Below are 24,689 nucleotides of genomic sequence, written 5' to 3' on the forward strand. Positions count from 1 at the left end.
CGTCTCTGGGCTGCAAGCTGGCTCTGTACCAAATAGATGATTTCTGCCTTCGTCGGCGTGGATTTAGGTTTTTGAAATTCACATATTTTGTAAATTTTTGTTACCGCGACTGATTATTATTAATGTTTACCACTAGACCGGATTATATTTTATCAAACTGATTCAATCGTAAATCGAACCCAGGACCATCTACATGCAAGGCAACGCATGTTTTATCCAGTGATGTCGTCGAAGTTTTCGAATTAAATTGTGAGCCTACTGAAGTGGTTGCTCCTGGTAATGGTGATTGTTCAAATTCTGCAATGTTCAGTTGCGAGAATACTGCATGATTCAGACCGACTGTATTATCGCACACCTTTTGATGCTATAAAGCGATTTAAACATGTGTATGTTTTGCCGCGATATTAAACCAGGTGGTTGCTAACGCCAGCCGCAGTTTCATTACGACATCTATATCGAACTCACGTCTTGACGTTTCAAATACAAATAAACGCGCGGAGTGAACGTAACGAATTCTTTTTTTCATGAAATAAAGCCACAAATATCTGCCAGTGTTTATTTTTTTTAAATTCATTATGGGCAGATGATTATTTTAAAAATGTCCGTGGACCAAGATATTTAGAAAATTTTCGTTTGTTAAGTTCGCTCATTAGAATTTTCTGAAGACTTTGGGTTCTTTGCATGTGCTTCCAGCTTTTAGTAACAAAAGCTAACATGACGAATATGTAAGTACTTACAACATTGTTTTACATAATGTTAAGTTTTCAAAGGGATAGAATAGAGATGTTAATTCGTATCTTTAAGGCCCATCTGACTGAAAACAGCATCCTGTTCTACATACTAAGTTGCGGTTAAAGTTTTCGTTTTAGAATTTGAATGATAGACATCCACGTTGCTATAAAAATAATCAGCATGTTTTAGAAAAAGTTTTATGTAGGTATTATGATACATTAAATCAGAAGATACGGTTGAAATTTTGTAGTAGTTTTAAGATGAAGACACAAGACAGGTGTTTTTAATTAACATAATATTTTATTACAGTTCTTGATTAACTTAAGTTAAATTATTTGATACCTACCATAAAATACTTAAGTAGGTAGTTTAATTTTCTACACTAATATTATAAAGAGGAAAACTTTGTTTGTTTGTTTGTTTGTTTGTTTGTTTGTTTGTTTGTTTGTTTGTTTGTTTGTTTGTTTGTTTGTACTGAATAGGCTCAAAAACTACTGGACCGATTTTAAAAATTCTTTCACCATTCGAAAGCTACATTATCCACGAGTAACATAGGCTATATTTTATTTTGGAAAAAAATAGGGTTCCGTAAGATATTTGGGTTTTTCGGACACAAGGTGTAAAAAATCAACCAGAAAAGTTACTTATTTTGCGTACGCTGCCTAAACTATAAAAGATAGAACCATAAAATGTTCTAATTAATTGTAGATCTTATAAATATCTATAAAAAAGTCCGCGACACACTATACCCATCTATGTCGAGTGAGGCACAGCAACCATTTTTTTATTTAAAAATCTTGAATTTTTTTTGGACTACATTTAAACGCGTTTATTTTACTCATGCTATAAATCCTTATCAAAATAAATGATTTCATCACTAAGAACAGTTTATGGAGATAATATTTGGTCTTTGAATGATTAAAATTGGACGTTTGGTTTTGAAGTTATGGCGAAATTAAAATATTACGATTTCTGCTGCACGGCCCGTTGTATTATATAAAGAGGTAATGTCGTTAAGTTTGTTTGTAGGGGGTAATCTTTAGAACTACTGAACCGATTTTAAAAATTCTTTCACCAGTAGAAAGCTACATTATTCCTGAGTGACATAGGCTATACGGGATCTTTAAAAACCTAAATCTACGCGGGCGAAGCCGCGGGGATCAGCTAGTTTACAATAAAGTGGAGTGTGGTAAAGTGGTTGAGTGTAGGCGGACTTAGCAAGTAGATCCGTTACTCTATATTCATCAATTGTATTATTGTTCGGTATGCCAGATCAAGGCTCATAAATATCTAGGTGTGATTCCATAACAGCTGCATCTAAGTATAAAGATAATAATATATGTTTTCTAACTAATCTATATATATAAAATTCAAAGTCCTGACTGATTGATCTATCAACGTACAGCTCAAACTACTAGACGGATAGAGCTGAAACTTAGCATGCAGATAGCTATTTTGAAGTAGACATCCGCTAAGAAAGGATCTTTGAAAATTCAACCACTAAGGGGGTAAAATAGGAGTTTGAAATTTGTGTAGTCCATGCGGGAGAAGTCGCGGGGATAAGATAGTTGAATCTACTATAAAAGCTTTATTCTCCGTCCTGAATACTTACCTATGCATCTCTACGTTCTCGTTCTGATATAGGTAGGTTATAACCTTTCCATAATTTATTATTGGCGTGACAAAGAATTATTATTATTAATTTCGGTATACCTACTTACTTAATACCTATTTATTTTTTTGGCTCGGTGGAAATGGTGGTGGATGGGTTGGTACCTAATTGGTGTCCGTCATAATCTCAGTTTAAGGGTATAATTATTATGTCATAATATTATACTGCAATCTTAATTTGAAGATAATTGATATGGAAGTGCCTGAAATATGAATTATTTAAAAAAATTCAAACAGATGAGTAGCTAGCTTATCTGGAACATAATATTATTAAAAATACTTTTAAAAATAAATTCTCGCAGATTTTGTCGCAGATAAGGGAGGCAAGGTAAGGGACTTACCTTATCTTAGGTTGAATACCCCTGGAACGATGGATCAAGGGTATTCAACGGCTATAAACTTGTTAAAAGTATTGGACTAAGAGCCAGCGCGTGCCAGACCTTCGTTATTTTATATGTATAAGCTAAAAGTTTCTCTGCTTATTGTCCAACATATAGAGGAATGATCAGCGACTATGAAGTTTGGATCATGGTGGCTTTAGGAGATAACAAGTATTAATTAAGGTGTAAAAAATCTTACACCTTAATTAATACTTGTTATCTTAATTAAACTCTGATTTGATATATATTTTCTTCGGAATAGTATTAAAATTCACGTCATGCATTGCCAGACACTTAGTATCATTGCAACCCCCTGCCAGACACCCTTAAACATTTAAACTTTACGGGCGTCTGGCAGGGAGTATTTGATTCCTAATAATATTCCGAAGAAATTTTAAAAAAAATTACTTAATACTTTAACGTAAGATTTTTACACCTTTATTATCTGATATCTCCCAAAGCCACCATGATCCAAATTTCATAATCGCTGATAGTCTCACTTCCTCCCTGTGTGGGAGACAATACGCAGAGAAACTTTCAGCTTTTATAAAATAACGAAGGTCTGGCACGCGCTGGCTCTCTCTCTCTCTATATATACCGCGTAAAACAGGAAGCTTTATTAAAACTAAGCTTTACGATTTATCAACGACTCCTGTATATTACCTCCTTTTTGTGAATTTTTTTTTATGGCGGTCATTTTTAAATTTTCATTATTTTATTGTTATATTAAATAGCGCGAGCGGCAGTACAAACTCTCTGCCTTTTAAGTTTCACGAGTTACAGCCAGTAATAGAGTCCCGTTGGCACCCTTCGAGTACGGAACCCTAAAATTTTCAGTCTTTTTGCTATTGAATAAGTAGTCTGTAAATTTAAAGTAGTGTATATTTACATATACACTACAGTCACTCCTAACGCAATAAGTAAACGTTATCCAGTTTATCCGTTGATAAGGTATCGCAGAAAACCAATATATGATTTATTAGGGTTAACTACCGAGTTCATATTACGCACTTATTTTACTCTCTAATGGTAGGGTAAACGATTTTCAAAAAATCGCGAATCTTCTTGCTGACTTTCTTTCGTAAAGTTGATGGAATCTATACATAATAATCATCATCATCATGATCAACCCAACCCGGCTTGCTACAAAACACGGGTCTCCTCTCAGAATGAGAAAGGCTTAGGCCGTAGTCCGCCCGCGCCGCGCCGCTACATAATATTAAAATTATTATAGGTCAATGATTTTTTAAATAATTTTTAAAAAACTAAAAAGGATTTTGAGGTATTCCTGGAATGGGAAAAGGCGAACGAGTTCCAGGGATAATGCGATAATGCTAGTTTTGAATACAGCCTAATATAAACTTCCAAATTCAATAATAATTTTGATTGCGTTGCGCAACTACCCACCTGATCTCCGAGTCTATCACGCCTAATATTGTTTGCAATTACCATAATCTCGATAAAGATCTGTCCCTTAAATTTAGCTGTAATCTGTAATAATATAAATATTTTCGCCTTGACCTGGTGCAGGTGTATCTACTCGTTATGTTACGGACAAACATTTTAATGAGATAGCTAGAGGTACCTACTTATAATATATTTACTATGCAGCATTTACAATACAAGGCATATTTTCAAAAAATATTATTTTGTGTTGAAATTTTTAGTGGTTATCTAAACTAATATTATAAAGAGGAAAGATTTGTTTGTTTGGTATAAACTCAAAACTACTGAACCGATTTTAAGAATTCTTTCATTAGTGATAATGACTGGGACTGACGGCTTAACGTGCTCTCTAAGGCAAGGAGGAAACCAAAAGGCCAAATTGTTACCTATAAAGTCAGTCACCCATCCAGTTACTGACTTGGGTCAACGTTGCTTAACAGTCGCAATCGGTTGACATGCGTTGTCACAACTAGGCCACACGCCCCTTCATATTTAATTTAAACACCCAATAATAAAGGATTTTGAATAAAGGGATATTATATATATGTGTTAGCGGCATTGCTTTGCCTAGAGTTGAATTTAAAAAAAGAATTGTGAGCAGATGTAAAATGGCGGCCAGAAAAGCCGGAGCTATTGATTTGAAGCAGGGAAAATTAGAATTTATAATTATGTCTTGAAGAAGTTAATAGTTTAGAACTAAGATTGAAGTTTATTAAGCATTGTCTAAATGGAATAAAGTCCTGTCCTATAAGTTGAGATTTTTTTTATTATATGTAAGCATTAGGTACATTAACTGTCACAGCTGTTAAAAATAAAGTAGTTATAACGCTCTACGAAAGCTCTCGTAGCATTTCGTAATAAAGTACCTAATGTAATTAACTATACATTATTATAACTTTTTAGCGCATACAACTATTTCATTCATCGAGTTAACAAGATTCTTAGCTGCAACTCCAAGTCAATACTCAAGATGCGTCACAAACACGTCTCAAACAAAAAAAGCTCATAATATTATATTAATTAAGGTGAAATACAATACGTCACGTTAATGAACCTTAAAAAAACCGTTTTTTATTAAAGTTGAATTCTAATTGGGGCTTGGTCTTAATTAAGCAAAATTGGTTTTAATTAAAAATACATTTTAGTCGAAATTAATTTTGGTTAAATTTTAATATCGCTTACTTTTATTTGTACTTTGAATTAAAAGATTAAACACTTGGCGCCATCGACAAGTTCTTAATAATATTAAATGCACAGCTTTCACGCGATATTAATGATCGGTCAGATTATGATACTTTAAGAGATGGTAGAAAAAGTCCCTAACTTAATTTGATGAGTAAATTAAATTAAGTATTTAAATTACTTTATTATTTTTTAGGTAAAAATATTTTTATAACTAAGTTAGAGTCCAGAGGTAATATCATTAATTATTTTATTTCAAATACTTAATAAACACAGGTATAATAATTCTTTAAAATATTTCTACACGAATGACATACCCTAACCTCCAAATATTCGGACATGGCGGGTTTTCGGAGTACCTACACAGATTTAAGTGTAAAGACCGTCCTGGCTGTGTCTGTGACGAAACGGTCGACGAGTCAATATTGCATTTGCTCATCGATTGTCCACAGCACAGCCGAATTCGAGAGGACCTCCACCAACAAATCAGGGTGGAACTGTGTAGGGACTCCGTCCCCGCCATTCTAGAGTGCGACGCAAGTCGAAGCTTATTCCTGCTATTTTGCTCTAAAATAGCAGGAATAGCTATAAAGAGGAACAGAACAGGGTGACAAGGACCCAATGTTGTCCAGTATTATAGAATACCACGATTAACATGGGTCCAAATTAAACTGTTCTGTTCCCTTCAAACAGTCGCGAAATTTTTTGACACAAAGTTTGACAAAACTATAAATATTCAAAAAGGTCTCTGACATTATGTCAGGGGAGAAGCCGCCGCTAAATAGAATCTGAAAAGATCTATTTATATACAGGGTTACAGGAAAATAGGACACGATCCCGTTAAGGGGTTATAGTACAGGACATTAGCTATCAAACGACCCCTAAAGTGCTTATGCGTAAGTGTATCGTTTTCGAGTTATTCATTTTTTTATTTTTTTCTTGGTAAAAGGGTGTTTGCCACTTTAAAAATTAATAAAAAAAAGGAACAATGTATTTCAGCAGATTTTTTTTTATTTCTTGCTAGTACATATCCTTGTTAATAATAAACAGTTATAAAACTAAAAAAAACTTCAAGCATTTTAAAATTACAGCCCAAAAACTGTACAAGTTTTCGATTTTTAAATTTAATTCTTTGAATAACTTGCAAATTTTCTGTAAAAATTACTATGGCACTTATCCTGCGGATTATTTTAAAAACATCTACGTTTCATTAGGTATCCATTGGTACAAAAAAATTACCAAAAAAATCATAAAATCAAGAAAAAATTACACAACAAAGAGACCAGGTAGATAATTCTAACAAATGCTATTGCCAAAGAGTTAAATCAGAATCAATGTAAAAACGAGTTTAATGCAAAATAGTTAAAGATTATTTTTAATGAGGTAAATGCAATGCGGTGCAATGTGGTGCGCAGGTGAAATAAATACTAGCAAACGTTGAAAGTCCGTGGCTAATCCAAAAAAATTAATACCTACTTACCTACTATAAATAAATAATAAACTAGGTAGGTATTAACTCTTTTGGTTATAACTTAAACCGTTAAATGTTAATGTATATACGATATTTAATTTAGATTATACAAGAGCTACGTATTATAGCAATAGCATTAAAAGTACCTACTTATTATTCGTAATTAAGTTACAGGCTACAGCTAAAAATTAACACTGTATGTTCTTGTTTGTGCAAAAGCACAGCACTATGCTGAGCTGAGAACATTTTTCAGGTGATGCCATTGGTTACTCCGGCGGTCCTTTTGCTTCATGCCAAATTTTTGCCCGATCCGTCCAGTTGTTTGAGCTATGCGTTGATAGATCAGTCAGTCAGCTTTTCCTTTTTAACCGACTTCCAAAAAGGGGGTGGTTCTCAATTCGGCCCGTTTTTTTAAAATATATTTATATATAAGTACAATCATTTATACTAGAGGTAGGTAGATACATACTTCTTCAAAGTAACATGTAATGTAGGTAATGCATCATTATAAAGTTACGACTACTCTCTTGGTCTACACAGACTACAACCCAGACAAGCTGCAGCATGTTCAATATGTTGATTATGTAGAGCACTTTCTTATGCATTTGGGTCACTAATGTTCAAGTGAGTGTGCATTCGTGGCATACCTATTCCGGATCGGATATTTAAAAGAGCTAAATAGGTAATGAATTAAAAAAATTGACTGGTCAAGTGCATGTTAAACTACGCTTAAGTTAGGGTTCCGTAGTCATTTATGTTAATGCTAAAAGTTTTGGCGGTCATTATTTCGTAAACGGAAGTTTTTTAGGGTTCCGTACCACAAAAGGAAAAAGGAACCCTTATAGGATCACTTCGTTGTCTGTCTGTCCGTCGTGTCTGACTCACACTTGACTGGGTTTTTTCCCGTAAACTGGGAAAGGGAAGGGAAAATTTAAAGGAATTTTCTCAGGCAGGTGACGTGAAATACAAGACGTTATCGCTACACGGGATTTTTAAGAAAAAATCCACACGGACGAAATCGCAGGCAAAAACTCGTCAATCAATAAATAACAATCGAGTACTTATCCAGATCTACATTATGTCATTGCCTCTTATGTTCATGGCATGATGAAACAGGTGTTGTAAAGTTTCGTTACTTTAAAAAAAAGTTTTAAGTGGTATACTTACCAGCCCATGATAAATGAAAGTAAGTAAATTAAGTGCGCAGATTCTACGATTTATAAATATACCTAAATCTACTTATAAAATCGACCTATTTCCTATATAAACATCTTAACCTGATTCTCACACAATATAAAAGGCGGCCTACTTAGTTAATATCGCACTTTGCGGGCATTAAATATCTGTTTTATTTCGTGAGCGTGTTCACACTTTATACACAATCATAAACTTTTTCAGTAAAGTGCAAAACACACGACGCGCAACAACAGCGCGGCGCGACGGAAATGTATCCGTACCGACAAGGGATAGCCTAGTAGAATAGTAGATAACACGTTGGCCTCCTAATGGTCAGAGGTTCGATTCCGGACGCGCGTCTCTAACTTTTCGGAGTTAGGTGGGTTTTAAGAAATTAAATATCACTTGCTTTAACGGGGAAGGAAAACATCGTGAGGAAATCTGCATACCTACCAGAGTGCTTCACAATGTTCTCAAAGGTGTGTGAAGTCTGCCAATCCGCACTTGGCCAGCGTGGTGTACTATACTATACGGCCAAATCCTTCTCTTCATGACATACATCATACACATCCCTTATTACTAATCAATATATCTCCAAAAGTAAGTGCGCATCCCGTGTGATCAGTGGCGGATTTGCAGCTTTGGCCGCCGTAATGGCCTGCATGTAATAAGTAGGTACCAGCCGCCCCTTTCTTAGCACCCATAATACATAACAAACTTTATTGCCAAATATTATCACATAACTTTTCTCATAACATCAGTGAGTTTTGGTCACGCTTGGCCGCCTCTGTATGGCAAATCCGCCACTGCGTGTCATGATATGTTTTGTCGGACGTCGCTGCTGTCGCGATGTTATCTACTTCTGAAAAATATTTTCGTCCTTTCGTCATTCCGTTCGCGTTCATCTAGTGTCGGCACTCGGCTGCCTAACCTGAATTTACCAAATCTAAAAATTCATGGCTCGTAAAGAAAGGCATCCGTATCGTTTTTATATTCTGATCATAAGAAATATTTTATTGTTTTGTTTTGTTAGGGATAAAGTGTTCAAAAATAAATACCGTTTCAAAAGCAGTAGTGCTCTTGAACTAATTTTATTTTTATAGTCTAGGAATCTCTATTATTTTCTATGCTATTCCAAAATACGTACAAGACTTTTATGTTTGGATCGAAAGATTTTTTTGTAGGTATACTATGTATAGAAAACCGGTCAAGTGCGACTTGGACTCGCACTCGAAGGCTTCCGTACAAGATATGACATTTTCAAGGCGGCCGTTTTGAAATAATACGAGTAGGTACATACACGTTCTGTGAACATTTCAACTCTCTACCTATTACGGTTCATTAGATACAGCCCACAGGGTTCCGTTGGCACCATTCGGGTACGGTACCCTAAAAATGATTACACGGGAATTTGTAGTTTATTTAAATAACATTTACATTTTAAATAACTAGATAAGTGTGTTAATGTTCGCCATAATGGCTTGTACTAGCATATATTTTGTCATTTTTAAACATTTTTAAAAGATGACTACAGGAAACAATTCGTGTTAATTTACGTTAATGTACTTTATACTTATGATTACTATAAGATATCTCTATATATAAAATTATGAATCGCAAAATGTGTTGCTGATCGCAAATCTCGAGAACATAATATTCCTTGAAGAACGGGGATGGTTATTACGGAGAGAATTTTTTAAAAAAATCCTGAAAAAGAATCAACTGTTCGGCGGTACTAAGTTTGGGGCAGCTAGTCTATAATAACAATTACGTACTTACTATTTTACTTATCATAAAAAAGTTAAACATTATTTTACAAGAGTTTAATTTATAAAAGAAATAATATTTTAGAAATTATGAAACTGATAGAGTTTTGGAGTTCTAAGTTCTAACCGGAAGACCTATAAGGCCGAGTCTTCATTTAAGTAAGCGGAGAGGAGAGTTCTGTTCAGTTGCAGTAATCTTGATCGATCAGCTACTCGATTGCGGTAGAAATGACAGCTATAATGTCACGATCGCAATCACCTCTGATTGGTTGACGCTCGCTCACTATTGGCTACTACAATGCATTGTTGCAACAAGAATCGCACAAATTCAATCAATCACAATTGAGATTGTAATAATGATTGATGCAGGTTTTACGAAATCGACCTACAGATTCATAAATAATAATCGATGACGCGAAAAAATTACCACGTCGTCATCATTTAAAAATCTGATTGGTTGACTGTACTCATCTGTAGTCTGTACCTACACATTGAAATCTCAACGATATCAATGCAAAATACCTGTTTGTCATTTTATGAGTTTGTATTTGTATAGTAATTCGCAAATTGATTAAAATTCTATAGATTGCGCAGGAAAATCTGTGTTTATACAGTTCGGTCGTCGAACTTAAGTCCACGTTAGTTTTTTATTGGCTCGTTTTTGCATATTTTTTGCGGACATAACTGGACTGTGTAATGTGTTCATGATGATAATAACTACATACCTTGGTGACAGTGGCGCCATAGAGTTTATCAATTTTAGGGTTCCATAATAAAACAAGGAATCCTTATAGTTTACTCCATAACGTCTGTCTGTGTGTCACAACTATTTAAAAATAAACTGCCTATAGACACAAAAGCTGTAAGTTTAGAATTTAGTACAGACTAGCTTATGCTTGCGACTTCTTCCGCGTGGACCACACAAATTTCAAACCCCTGTTTCACCCCCTTAGGGGTTGAATTTTCAAAAATTCTTTCTTAGCGAATGCCTACGTTATAATAGCTATCTGCATGCCGGACTTCAGCCTGATCCGTTCAGTAGTTTGAGCTGTGCGTTGATAGATCAGTCAGTCAGTCAGACACCTTTTCCTTTTATATATTTAGATAGGTATAAAAACCTGTTACCGCTACACAGAAGCACACATGAGTGACACAAGCATATTAGAATATCGAAAAAAAATCAGGATTCTTACTTATCCTCCCGAACATGAATAAGTCGAAAAAATAATAATTTGTGATAAGTACCTTGTTAAATAGGTATTTTTAAGTCACGAGGTTTCTTATTTACCTACCTAATTTTAAAATAATAAGTTTTTGGAAAAAAATGACTGCCAAAATTAGCAAATAACATAGCTACGGAACACTGCCTTATGCGTATTTTGGCACGCACTTGACTAGTTATTAGGATTCCGTACCCGAAAGGTGCCAACGGGACCCTATTACTAAGGCTCCGCCGTCCGTCTGTCTGTCAGCCGGCTGTATCTCGTGAACCGTAATAGGTAGAGAGTTGAAATGTTTACAGAATGTGTAAGTTTTTTTTGATGATTTTCATGATTCTAGGTCAACGGGAAGTACCCTATAGGTTACTTGATAGAAAGACAGACAGACAGACAAACAGACAGACAGACAACAAAGTGATCCTCTAGGGGTTCCTTTTTTCCTTTTGAAGTACCTACGGAACCCTAAAAACTGTCAAATGTCTACAATGAAACAAAACTAAACATTAGCTATAAGTAGGTACTAAAAAAAAGTTGGAGGCATGGAGGCAAGTTGTTCTAATATGGATATGTAACTTATTAAGTAAGAATATTGTTTCCAATTGTTATGAGTAGGTACTTAGGTATGTAAAAAAATTACTGTAACTAATTCAGACATCTGTATAAACATAACCTATTTTTAATTGTCTTTCGAAAAGCCGTCCCAGCTACTAAATAATTACTGTCATTGTTGTAACATTACGAAAACATTCCATTACAACTACGTATCTACCTACCTACCTACCTGCAACTTTTCTGAATTATTACAATACCTACTAGATTTAGGTTTTTAAAAATCCCGTGGGAACTCTATGATTTTCTGGGATAAAAGTATAGGTTTCTTGACATACACGACAGACGGACAGACAGACAGACACACAGACAAAGAAGTCATCCTATAAGGGTTCCTTTTTTCCTTTTGATGTAGGTACGAAATCCTAAAAATATTCTAATTGGTTAACAGATGGATAAGTAGGTAATACCTTTGTCTATGTGTTGAATGGATGGTTATCCCGGATCGAATGATCCTGAATAACCATCTATTCAATCAGGTTCCAGGACTAAAAAATATATTGCAAATTTTTTTTCTTTGTCAAGATGAGTCAACCTACAACTGTATTTTAAGTCGGCCCCTTACTATAATGCTTGTATCACCTTGAAATTATTAAAATTTCGGTTAACCAATTTTAATGTAAACACGTGGAAAGTAGAACTTTAAATAGATAATCTCACACTCAGACTCTTATTATCTAGGAAATAACGTCTACAATCGTATATTTGAACAATTGACGGTCGTCAATTTTAAGAATGTCAAGATCGTCGTTCCTCGTGTGATGTCAACAATGTTATCAGTCGTTTATCAATATTTGGGCGTGATTATGCATTTATCTAATGAGAGCGGCGAGTGTTTTTAGCCTAAAATAATCCCATCTGTTTAGTGAGATGAGAATTTCGTCGATAAGTACTCGAGTAGGTACTCGCCGTATAGAGGTAGGTACCTACTCGGCTGCGCGCTGCTATCAATTTTTAGCCCCTTATAAAATGTCAGATTTAAAATAAAAAACCCCGGACCCAAAAAGAGGGGTGTTATAAGTTTAACGTGTGTATATGTATGTTTGTGTATCTGTATGTGGCATCGTAGCTCCTAAACGAATTAACCAATTTTGATTAAGTTTTTTTGTTTGAAAGGTGGCTTCATCGAGAGTGTTGACAACAACTATGTGTTGTTAGCTCTAAAATCTGTTCAGCCGTTTGAAGATTATTAGCTATTTTCTGTTTTTTTTAGAATAATAAGATCGGTTATTACTATCCGACCAATACATACTTATTACTTATTAGTATCCAGACAAATTCTAATAAGTCCAAATTCTAATAAGGCGAAGTAGTGCGTAATGTGTGTATATTACACGAACCAATTCAAGCTATTTTCGACTTCCTGATAATGCAGAAACTATTGAACCTAAACAAGTATAATTTTGCATATCTAATAAAACGTTTTTGAACACTTGGAATCTAAAAGTTTTAGCAAACGGCTGCTCAGTGTCTAGTACTTCCTAGTACCTACTGACATAAAGTTTAAAAAGCATAAAATAAAAATTAAATTCAAAATTCAAAAAACCTCCGACACAAAAACCCTCTAAAAATTAAACACTTCCTGAATCTTGATAATTTAGGCGGACAGTAACCCTGCAGCATCAGGACTAAGGAGTTGGATCTAGAATTTTTTATGGGACCACCACGGAAACTTCTACTGTTTATTAAAAAATATATTATTTGCAAATCGGTCCAGAAACCTCGAAATAATCGGTGTAATAAAGAAAAACCATTGAAAACCACCTCCTTTTTGGGAGTCGATTAAAAATTGAGGAATACCTAGGTACACTTACTTAATAGTCTTAATATTGTTTTTGAATAAAATGACTGTGATACACAGACGAACATACCGATATACGGACTAGGCGAAACTATACCTAAGCTTACATGATATAAAAATGGTCTGTAACTGTAGCTAGTTTAGCAATTAATCTTACGGACAATTCCTCGAAGCTAAAATATGTGACCTAGATAAAGAATAGTGGGAAAGACCTGACTTAATTTATTAAAATTTTTATTTATAGACCCAGCTCATGACCTAATTTTGAAATATCAATTTAGATTTTAGACAGATGCTGCAACTTAACCTAAGTAGTTGTAAGTCTTAACTAAGGTAATAGTAAATAATTCCATAACAATAAATAAATAAATATCTTTATTTTATCAGACAACTAAGGCCCACAATATAATATTAGTAACTATAAATAATAGGTATTAGGTATTAGTAAGGAACTGATTCTATGTATGTATTAATATAGTTACCTACTCACTAACTAATGCAGACATCTAATGCGCTTTGAAAGCGCTGTCCTGTCTGTCTGATATTACCCACAGGGTAATGTTGGGACTTACTTACTCCCCAACCTACTTTTAATTGAGGCCTCAAGGGAGAATATTGTCCATAATGACCATAGCCCAGCGTCAAGCGTGGTCATTATGGACATATTCTCCCTTGAGTTCGACAGTCACTTAGACGACTCGTATGGAGACGGCTATTTGGGAATTTCACCGAGAAATACTTACGATCCAAAATTAAGAGATCCACTGGGTACCATGGACACCGTATTGCTCAAACTAAGTATTAGTAAGCCAAAGTATGCAGGCCACAGTCGTAGGCCATCACCATTGTGGTCGAAAAGTCCTAGAGTTGGAGACTACGTAAAAGTACCTAAGCGCAGTTTGGGACGCACAATACTGGACTGGCGATATAAAGAGAAGCGGCGGTTAGTAGCTGGCTGAGGATTATGAGGAAGGCTGAGCACCAGATTTGATAAACGGTAGTTTTTCGAAAAACTAATATCGAACCAAAACTTTAGGATGATTTGTGCCGGCCGATTTATCTACTGCGCTAAGCTTTATAGATGTCGCAATAATGAAACAATCGTAAATCAAGGTGTACTAAACGTCAGATTTGAATTTATTACAGCACGATAACTTTAACACTGCGTGGAGTTAATATGACCTTTATTTGGGTAGTTATAAGGTTTTGTTGGTAGTTATAAGGCATCTTTTGATTGGTAACTGTGGTATTATGTTCTGAAAGTTGGAGAAATCCAAGCCCTTTGTTTCGGTGTCCACTCCAATGTCACCAGGTTTAAGTTTCAATCAAAACGCAATGCATAAATAATTATATTATAGTGATGATAGAATTCGATCTCTCGGCCTCGCCTGATTGATTTAAATACTGTTTGAATAGTTACGTGATGTATGATACCTTGAACTTGCGCAGTGGGTAATATATCGGTTGATGATCGCGACTTCGTCCGCGTGTAGTTAAATCCCGTGGCAACTCTTTGATTTCCTAGATAGACCTGAGTATTAAGAAGTATGCATACCAAAATTAACGACTTTTCTCGTAATGCCAGGTATCAACTAATAATAGAACTTGCAGAAGTCAACACTGGCAAGTTACTTGCATTGTATAAACACTTGTAGATACATTCTATAAGTTTTTCGTAGATCGTAGCTTTAGTTTTAAGTACGTATTAATTATCACCACTTAGGTATATCATCTTACAAATTTAAATTTTGACCATCAGTAAGCGTAAAATTTTACCTATTCTGAATAAATAATTTGAGTTTGAGTTTAGAAAAAGTAACTTCCGCAATTTCTTGCAGAATAATTTTTGCAAGTTTTGTTGTCAGTTAATCTAGCTAGCCTAGCTAAGTTAATCTCAATAAAATTCAGTACTTATTTGGCGGATCGTATTCTCGTGTTTCTGACATCATTAGCATTTTTGAGATGACCATAACCCACTTCGGAATATATACTTATCCACTCACAACTATTAAAAGCCATAATATTAATTATTGAAATGACACATTGCCCTGTGAATTAGAGCAGTATTTATAAGTAGGTAGACACACACATCACGCCTACATCTACATCTGTGGTTACCACATCACACATGTTACCAATCTATTAAAAATTACACCAGATTTCAATATATCTACCTACAAAAGAGGAGGATCATGGATGTGATTCCCTTTTCCGTTCTAAATACAGGGTGTAACCAGAACGCTAGGTCGAATTCGGGTCAATGGCGCCCCGTCTACGACGCGGCATTGACACCGAATGGCCTACTTACGCAACGTTCGTTGCCCTCTAGCGTCAGTCAGACGTTTTGTTTGCATATTGCAAATTTCAAATTGCAAATAATCGTAAATTTTTATGAAATTATAGGTTTTTTTTTTTCATGTTTCTTTTTGTGGTATCATATCAGTAATCATCAGGAGTATCACAGCTGTCTTCGTTTTTGCCAGCGTTCTGGTTACACCTGGTGACCTATATAATAACTGTGATGCTTGTACCAAGAGAGCAGCTATCCGTAAAGTCTTAAAATCAATCAATCTTGTAAAGCCGATGATTTTTGTCAGCTCTAGTACAAGACAGACTATCTATTAGTCTAGGTCTGTTTGTGGTGCAAATTACAAACATCAGTCTCAGTTTTTATCTAGTTCTTTGGTCTATAAAGTGTGGTGTAAAATGTTACCGGAACGCTAAATCGCTTTGCGACACGGCTTTGCCGGCAGGGTGGTAACTAGCCACGCTCGAAGAGTGCCACCGAAAATTTAGAAATTATACAATCCCAAAATTCCCCTCCCGGGAATCGAACCCGGGACCTCCCACTAATAAGACCACAGCGCTCACCACTGCGCCAAGAAGGACGTTTAAAAAAATGTTCCATGGTACCTATTGTTTCAGATGGCACCTGTTGTTATTCTGCGCGGGACTGGCCGCGGTGACCGCATACACACGACCAGGGTTGACGGGGCCCTTCTGTGGCGCGATCCCTAACAGATGTTGTCAAGGCAGACAGGACGGCTGTTCCGCACCCATAAAAGGTTAGATTTTTAGAATACTTACCTACTAGCTGATGCAGCCGGCTTCGGTGATATTGACCTCCTCGGGACATCAATACAATCCTGGGCACCTGGGCACCGCACTTGGTCTAAGAGTTCACCATAATGTTCTCGAAGCTGTGTGAAGTCTGCCAATTCGTACCTAGTAGGCCTGCGCTGCGTAGGTGGGCTAAACCTTTCACATTCTTAGAGGAGACCCGTTCTCAGTAGAGTGCCGGCAATGTGTTGATGATGATGACGATACCTTTCTTGGGACAATTTTGGCTTTCTTGGCAGGTTGGATCCTGGTCACTAAAATATTCTTACTTACTGTTAGTTCATCCTACCTCCTACAGGTTACGGTCTACATAATATTACAGTAGCTTTCTAATGGTGAGAGAATTATTCAAATCGGTTTAGTAGTTTCAGAAAGTCAGAGTTTATCGATTACAAGCTACGAATTGTTATCGGGAGGGGAAAGGGGAGTTGGGGGGTGGGCATCAGTGTCAATTTACAGTAAGTAAGAATACTTTAGTGATCAGGATCCAACCTGCCAAAAATGCCAAAATTTTCCTATGTAAGGTATGACTATTGTTCGTTCGTCAATGGCAAAACAGAGCAAAACCTATCGTCTAAACAGAAACTCTAAGCCTAATGGACGTTCCGGGGAAATAGTACCTAGGTAGGCTTCGGAATCAGTTCGATTCCGAGTGATTATAACGTGAGTTTTGTTGTTCTAGACTCACTTTGCTACTGCGACGACTTTTGTGATCGCGGTTCCAGAGATGATTGCTGCCCTGACTTCTTCGAGGTCTGCAGACATCAAGTCATAACTCCACCCCCTGCTCCCCTTATCATTGCCTGCGAAAATAATAAAAAATTCTATGAACCTGGAGACAAGATTACAAGAGGGTGCAACGTGTGGTAAGTCATTATTTTATTAGGATCCCGTACTTAAAAAAATATAAAAAAACTGACTTCCAAAATCACTACAAAGTAAAAAATAACTTTTATTTCTACACGTGTGTATGTTGAAGTCGGGCTCGACTGTTTCTACATATATCTTTGTTTAATCATTATTTAGCGCCACATCCAAATAATAATTAAGCAGCAACCTCCTAATTAAAACGATAAAGGTCAGATTCGTTTGTACATACAATCGATTAAGTACCTAGACGGGTAAATACATTGTTCTTACATCAGGTACAGCATCAGGTAGGTAGGTACGAGTCTAAAGGATCAGACTGGCTATTCTGCCGCAGAATAGCCAGTCTGATCCTTGACACATAGCAGAATTTCTGCTAAATGCAACTATAGTAGTACTTATAGATGAGTATTTTCATTTTGGTCATACCACGCTGGCATTATGGTTTAGGTAGGTAGGTACTAACTTTTACTTACAACTTCGTATGAGTGATAATATAGTCTTTAGGTAGGCTAGCACTCGGTGATAATATAACATCTACCTGTAAAAGAATTTTCAGAATTATATCTTTGGTTCCGGAGATTTTACAACATATAAACCATCGATGTATACATAAATCCAATCCAAATTACAAACTTTGCCTGTTTATAATAATAGTACCTACCTACCTATAGAATAAATAGATCGTAACATTTTCAGTAAAAAACCTTTCATATTTTCTTACGGAATTTTACAGAATAGTTCGTAAACTCTAAGATAAAAAAACCAGCAAGGTTATTATTATACCTTTTCATTAATTATTTATTCCCATACAAGTTGCCCTTGACTGCAATCTCACCTGGTGGTAAGTGATGATGCAGTCTAAGATGGAAGCGGGCTAATCTGGAAAGAGTACCTATGGCAGTTTTTACACCCATACATACACCTTTGGTTTCTACACGGCATCGTACCGAAAACGCTAATTCGCTTGGCGGCACGGCTTTGCCGGTACGGTAGTAACTAGCTACGGCCGAAGCCTCCCACCAGACAACCCATATTATTAAATAAACATTACATTAGGTATGTTGCTCTCATCACTATAATAATGTTCCAATATTGTCAATACCACTTTAGCTCAATCATCAGTTTACGATAAGGTAATAGTCCGCGACAGGTCGAGATAGCAATCGGGGTATGAGGCGAGGGGACCCCGCACACCCACACGTTACCCGCGCTCGCCAGCGCCGGGTTAGCGCGGGGGCTGTGCGGGTGTGCAGGGCGTTCTTTCCCCGATTGCCATCTTGACCTGTCGCGTACCTACCTAAGTATCTAATCGTAAAAAAATACCTAGCCATTGCTCATTGATGTTTTTAACGAGGGCCAATTGCTGAAACAGTCATGTTATGCTGTTACAGACAATTTAAAAATTCCAAAACAATTTGCCAAAGAATTAGTGTAACCACGTCACCGTCAATTATTTCAAGACAATAGACATCTTTCATCGTTATAGAGATAGAGAGTAGAGACAGGTGTATACCTAGGTGTATATACCTATCTCATGTGGTAATATGCTTACGTGAACTTTATAGTCAAATGTACCCACATTACATTGGACTAGCATGGTAAAGGAATTCGACCATGTCTTTGATATTTATAATTTTCTGTTTTGTTTTTAATTATTCACGAGGGTCATGGGTGAACAAAATATTTCCTTTTTTAAATCCATTAAAATAGAAATTGCAAACCAATAGAAGTGGTCTCATTTTAAAATGCTGACATTCGTCAGACATGGCGGTGCGCCAGTGGATCAGATTGAATACCTGGGTCACAGCTAAATATATCTGACCCACCGTCTCGCACCTTGACGCCTTTCACAACACAAAAGCGCGAGGGATATGGGTCATAGATCATACTCGTACAATGGGACATCCATCATGATTCATGATGCACATTAGGGCTGTTCCTCTTCCTATTTGCATCGCTCCCTCTCATTCTTTCGGAGAACCCTCTTAATGGTATTTTTCCAACGTAGCCTGTTCTTCACAGTGAAAAGCAGAGTAGGTCATGTAATGTATTATGCCAGAGAAAGTGTTTCCTTCACTTGGTCCGTACAACGTCCTGGGCTACGTCTGCGTGGTATTTTTCCTTCGATCTTCTCTATTAGCATTTGCTTTTTTATTCTGTTCAGATCTTTCCTGGCTATGTGACTGAAGTACCTAGGGTACCAGGGACATAATATTATTTCGTATCTGTGTAATTTTTTTAAATTTTTTTATTGATCACAGAAATTTCAATTGAGTACATTTAAAATACACAGATTGCCATCATCTAGAAACTCTGGAAGTTTATGTGAGGATGGCGAGTTCGCGTTATACAAATTTAAGAAATATACCTACCTAGTACCTACTTATTTCATTAATTTCGGCTATGGATCCAATGAAGTAATGTACCTAAATGACAAAAAAAAAAAGGCAAAATAACAAATCGATACTCATCCACTAAAAGCAAAAAGCAAGGAACGGATTTGACGTCCGCGTCTGTTCAAACTACGTTTTAAGTTCAACCAATAGACGTCCACTGCTGGCCACTAGGTCTCTTGTAGGAACTTCCACACGCCAAGGTCTTGCGCTGCCTGAATCCAGCGGCTCCCTGAGACTCGTCTGATGTCGTCCGTCCCCTTAGTGAAGCGTCTTCCAACGCTGCGCCCTCCGCAGTGCGAGGCTGCCATTCCAGCACCTTGGGACCCCAACGTCTATCGGTTCTCCGAACTATGTAATGTGTCCTGCCCATTGCCATAGTCAGCTTGGCAACCCGTCGTAGGTAAACTACACAATATCTAAATTGAATTAGCCACAACATTAATATGTTGTTGCTTAAAAAAGTCTATTATGCTATAGTTACATATGTTTCAAAAAGTAATTTATTATGCTATACAGTCACCACTGTAGGTAAACAATGACAACAAAACAAACACCCGGAAGATTTTGTCAATACTCAAGTAGCTATTGAAATAAGTACCTACCGCTATCAAAATAACATAAATGATGTAACTCGAGTAGAATTTTAAGTCTCGTTTATAAGTTTACTAGCTGATGCCCGCGACTTCGTACGCGTGGATTTAGGTTTTTAAAAATCCTGTGGGAGCTCTTTAATTTTTCGGGATAAAAAGTAGCCTATGTCCTTCCCCGGGATGCAAGCTATCTCCGTACCAAATTTAGTCAAAATCGGTTGAACGGTTGAGCCGTGAAAAGCTAGCAGACAGACAGACAGACACACTTATGGATGGCATGAGTGACGACTATGGATTGGCGCCGCAGCGCGTTTTCTAACCGTGAATTTTGAGCTTTTGGGTGACATTATTTTATACGTAGGTTATGTTAATTCCATGGATATAGAAAGTAATAATTCTTATTACATTAAGATTAGTATAATTTCTTTGGTTAAACCTATTCAAAATTTAAACACTTATACTTAGTCCGTACAAAACGACTCCTCCCGCGCTTTTTTACTATGGGTCTACTGTCATGTCAAAAAGTTAGAACCTCGATAGCTCAACGGTTAAAGAAGTGGACTGAAAACCGAAAGGTCGCCGGTGTTCAAATCCCACCCGTTGCACTATTGTCGTACCTACTCCTAGCATAAGCTTTACGCTTTATTGGAGGGAAAAGGGGAATATTTGTCAGCAATTAACTTGGCTAATATGCTTTAATAAAAATAAAAAAGTACGGTTCGCCTTTACAATAAGGACTAAAATCGTAAGTACTTTTGACATGAAATAACCACTATTGAAAAATCTGACATCACTGCATCAGACATCATAAAAGGTCATCAAAATAGGTAGGTATATTATCCCAAGTCGAAAGTAGGTGTAAAGGTACGTAAAATAAACGTATCATCCCAATTACTCGGCACGTCTTCGGCATCTTCGGTCTCACTCATCCACTCACTAAGTCGCTACTTCTGTATAAACTGTGCCTTTAATGCAATTGGGCAGAATTATACAAAGTCATAATATGAGATCGTGGCCAAGCACATATCCAATAAAAAATGTCAAGTCCAATAAAAAAGCTAATAGCCGGTAGGTTCAAGTTAAAATTGACCTCGTGTCGCGTGTCTTTGTCAGATTAGTATGTCCTTAATCGGTCGATGGTAATGTTGTATGCCGTCATCACTAAAATCGAATATGATCGAACTAACATACACCTATGTCCTATAGTCATTAGTTTAACATAAAATGCGTTTTTAAATAAATTTTATTTAATACACTCGACGTTTCGGTACTATTCCACATGAGATAATCCAAATTACAAAGATATACTTATAACCTTCATATTGCCTCCTCAGTCCTCACATAATATTTAAAACATTTGTACTTACTTACTAGTTGTTGCCAAATGCCAACGTGGGAACCCGTGGGAAGTCTGATTTTCCGTCAAAATACATATAGGTTGAGAGGGCGGGCATATAGAAATCGCGCGGGAACTCTTTGATTTTCTGGCACAGTGCTGGCACAATAAGTAGCATCGGCACGTCCATTCCCGGGATGCAATGCACCTGCAATGTATCTTTGCACTCGCAAAATCATAACAGGTAGGACGCACTCATTAAAGACTTTCGTCTATAGGCTTTTTCCAAGTGAATTTAGGTTTTTTGAAAAAATCCCATAGGGACTCTTTGGTTTTCTGGGTATCGATGAAATCGGGGCGAATTGGGAAATCGTTAAAAGCAATGTAGGTATAATTTTTTGTGAATATTAGGCACCTAATCGCAAACTGGTGATTGAACTAAAGTCTTCTTCTTCTTCCTTACCTTATCCCACGCAACGTGGGGTCGGCACAACATGTCTTCCTCTTAAACTCACTTCTGTCATTCGTCAACGTATTATTCACCCCTTTTGTTTTTGTTTTGTTTTTTATTTATTTAATTTTTTTGAATATTGGTGAACATTATTATAAGGAAGGTGTTAGTGGTTAAAAAGCGATGATATGATACCTGTGGTGACTTAGTATTAAAATTAAGACGTCGGCGTCCTATTGATGGGTCCGGGGTTCGATCCTGTGCACGCACCTGACTTTTCGGAGTTAGGTATGTGTGTTCGGAAACTTTTGTGAGGAAACTTGCCTGAAAGCTCTCCATAATATTCTCAGTGGTTTGAGAAGTCTACCAATCCGGACTACCGCTGCCAGTCCAGCGTGGTGGATTATCCGCCAAAACCTCATCATTCTGAGAGGACCCGTGTTCAATAGTGAGCCGGCAATGGATTAATGATGACGATGAGTGCTAGGTAGTATTGTTACTAATATCGTAGCTACCGCTACTCGTAGCATAGGCTATGTAGTAGTAGTTTAGTATGTAGGGAAAAATGTAATATTAGTCATGCTAAAACATGGTTAAACATATAAAAAAGGTCGGTGGGAGGCAGTGGCATGCGGCTAGATCATATAGAGCGCTAAAACTCGTGTACAATAATAATATAATCACTTTGAATGATTGTTTTGTAATGCCATTAATAAGGAATTGAAGTGATCATGAGTGTTTGAAGTATTATAGATATAATAATTACAGACTTGACCTCGGATGCTCGGGCGACATAGACCATCACCTATTTTCAGTAGGATTAAGTACTTATACAGTATCTATGGTCTCTCTAATTTTATCACCTAGGTACCTACGGTAATATAGTCGAAGCTGGATAAGAGTCCAGGACATTAATTATGTTTCTTATAGAGGTTTCTCACTAAGTAATCCAGTTTGTCGCTTGTAAATTAGGATCTAGGCCTAGGGTGATGATGCCCATTGGCCACTGCCCATCATCCGCGTCGATTTTGTTTTTTTTTAATTCCGAGGGAACTCTTTGATTTTCCGGCATAAAGAGTAGTCTCTTTCTGAGTTGCAAGCCGTCTCTGTACCAAATAGATAATGCGCACGACTTATTCCAAGTGAATTTAGGTTTTGAAAAAACCCATATTGAATCTTTGGTTTTCTGTTTTTCCTGTCATCGATGGTTTTCTGAGATAAAAGTGCCTATTCTAAGAATATAGGTATAGTACGCGACAGGTTGAACTGGCAACAGGGGCACAGCCTCCGCGCTAACCCGGTGCGGGTGACGCGCGGGCTTCCTCCCGCCTCATACCCCGATTGCCATCTCAACCTGTCGCAGACTATATTATGTCCGTCACTCTACCAAACCAAAATCGGTTAAAGGAATGTGCCGTGAAAAGGTAGCAGACAGACAGACATACTATGAAGAGCATTATGCAAACAAACGGTAGGTACCTATTTGAAATTTTAATCACATCTCATTCTGCGAATTTGATACCTACCTACTTGTTATCTTGATACAGGAAGCCAAAAAAATAACAGCTATACGATACTTTAACGTTATATCGCTCTTAATAAAAATTATACTTAGGTAGGTAGGTATACTTAAGGAATCTTATGGTTAAATTTTGAATATTAGTTCACAGAAACAATAATCTAGATTTTGCCTGATAAACTAAGTAAGTTATAAATGATAAAGTAAGTAGTTACTAAGTACTTACCTAAAAATATATACCTATTGCTAAACTCAATCTAAGGTCCAATTGCATGACATGTAGTGAAAGTTATATTACGGTTAACGTTAAACTTTGACCACTACAGGTTAGTCAGCATTTATACCTCCATGGTTACAGGTAAAATAAATTAATTACCATAATATATTCTGTATCACAATTAAATACCAGATGAGGGTAGATTCCTAATACCGGCTCTCTACCTAGCCATTCTTTTTTCTAGAAAGGTTTAAAGTTGAATCTGCTTGGCTGCGAGTCCAGTGCGGCGAAAATACACATAATATGTGCACTTGCAGGCCTAAGATGGGATTCGTTTACCTAGAACATGCCTATTCACTCTTGATGTAGAGATACCCGGATTATAATTGGTAGGAAACAGATCGCGAAAGAGTATTTCAAACCTTAGCCATGCGTACCTACCTATGAGAAATGATGACGCAAAACGTTTGGTGCGTGTAGAGGAATGTCGGCGACATAAGGATGGAAACTCACCCGACGTCTTGCGGTTCGGTGGTAAAAAGGTGAAGGGCTGACAAGATCAAGAAGTTCCAGAGCACGCTCTTCCACTTGAAATATTTTCTGGCTATTATCAGGCTCTGGCTGAAAATATCCAGTCTCCTAGAATGTCTAGTGTATACAGTGTGTATGTGTAGTGTGTGGACACTGGGCACTTTAATACTAAAGTGCCCAATGTCCTGCTACGTCCAGTATCAAA

General features: G+C 36.7%; 1 protein-coding gene across 2 annotated transcripts in view; it reads left to right on the top strand.

Annotated features, from left to right (window-relative positions):
• The first annotated feature begins 397 nt into the window (after nucleotides 1–397).
• Nucleotides 398–24,689, top strand: part of Swim (Secreted Wg-interacting molecule) — a 31,077-nt gene continuing 6,785 nt past the window's right edge. Inside the window, exons 1-4 of one of the 2 annotated variants that reach the window (XM_069499670.1) lie at nucleotides 400–505; nucleotides 584–725; nucleotides 16,380–16,519; nucleotides 17,257–17,440. In XM_069499670.1, the coding sequence (XP_069355771.1) occupies nucleotides 682–725; nucleotides 16,380–16,519; nucleotides 17,257–17,440 (368 nt within the window). In that variant the 5' untranslated portion in view covers nucleotides 400–505; nucleotides 584–681. Of the gene's footprint in view, nucleotides 726–16,379; nucleotides 16,520–17,256; nucleotides 17,441–24,689 lie in introns of both variants that reach the window. The other variant, XM_034970773.2, reaches the window with a different exon arrangement.

This window comes from Maniola hyperantus, chromosome 7 (assembly GCF_902806685.2).
Source record: "Maniola hyperantus chromosome 7, iAphHyp1.2, whole genome shotgun sequence".
In the NCBI taxonomy this organism is placed as follows: Eukaryota; Metazoa; Arthropoda; class Insecta; order Lepidoptera; family Nymphalidae; genus Maniola; species Maniola hyperantus.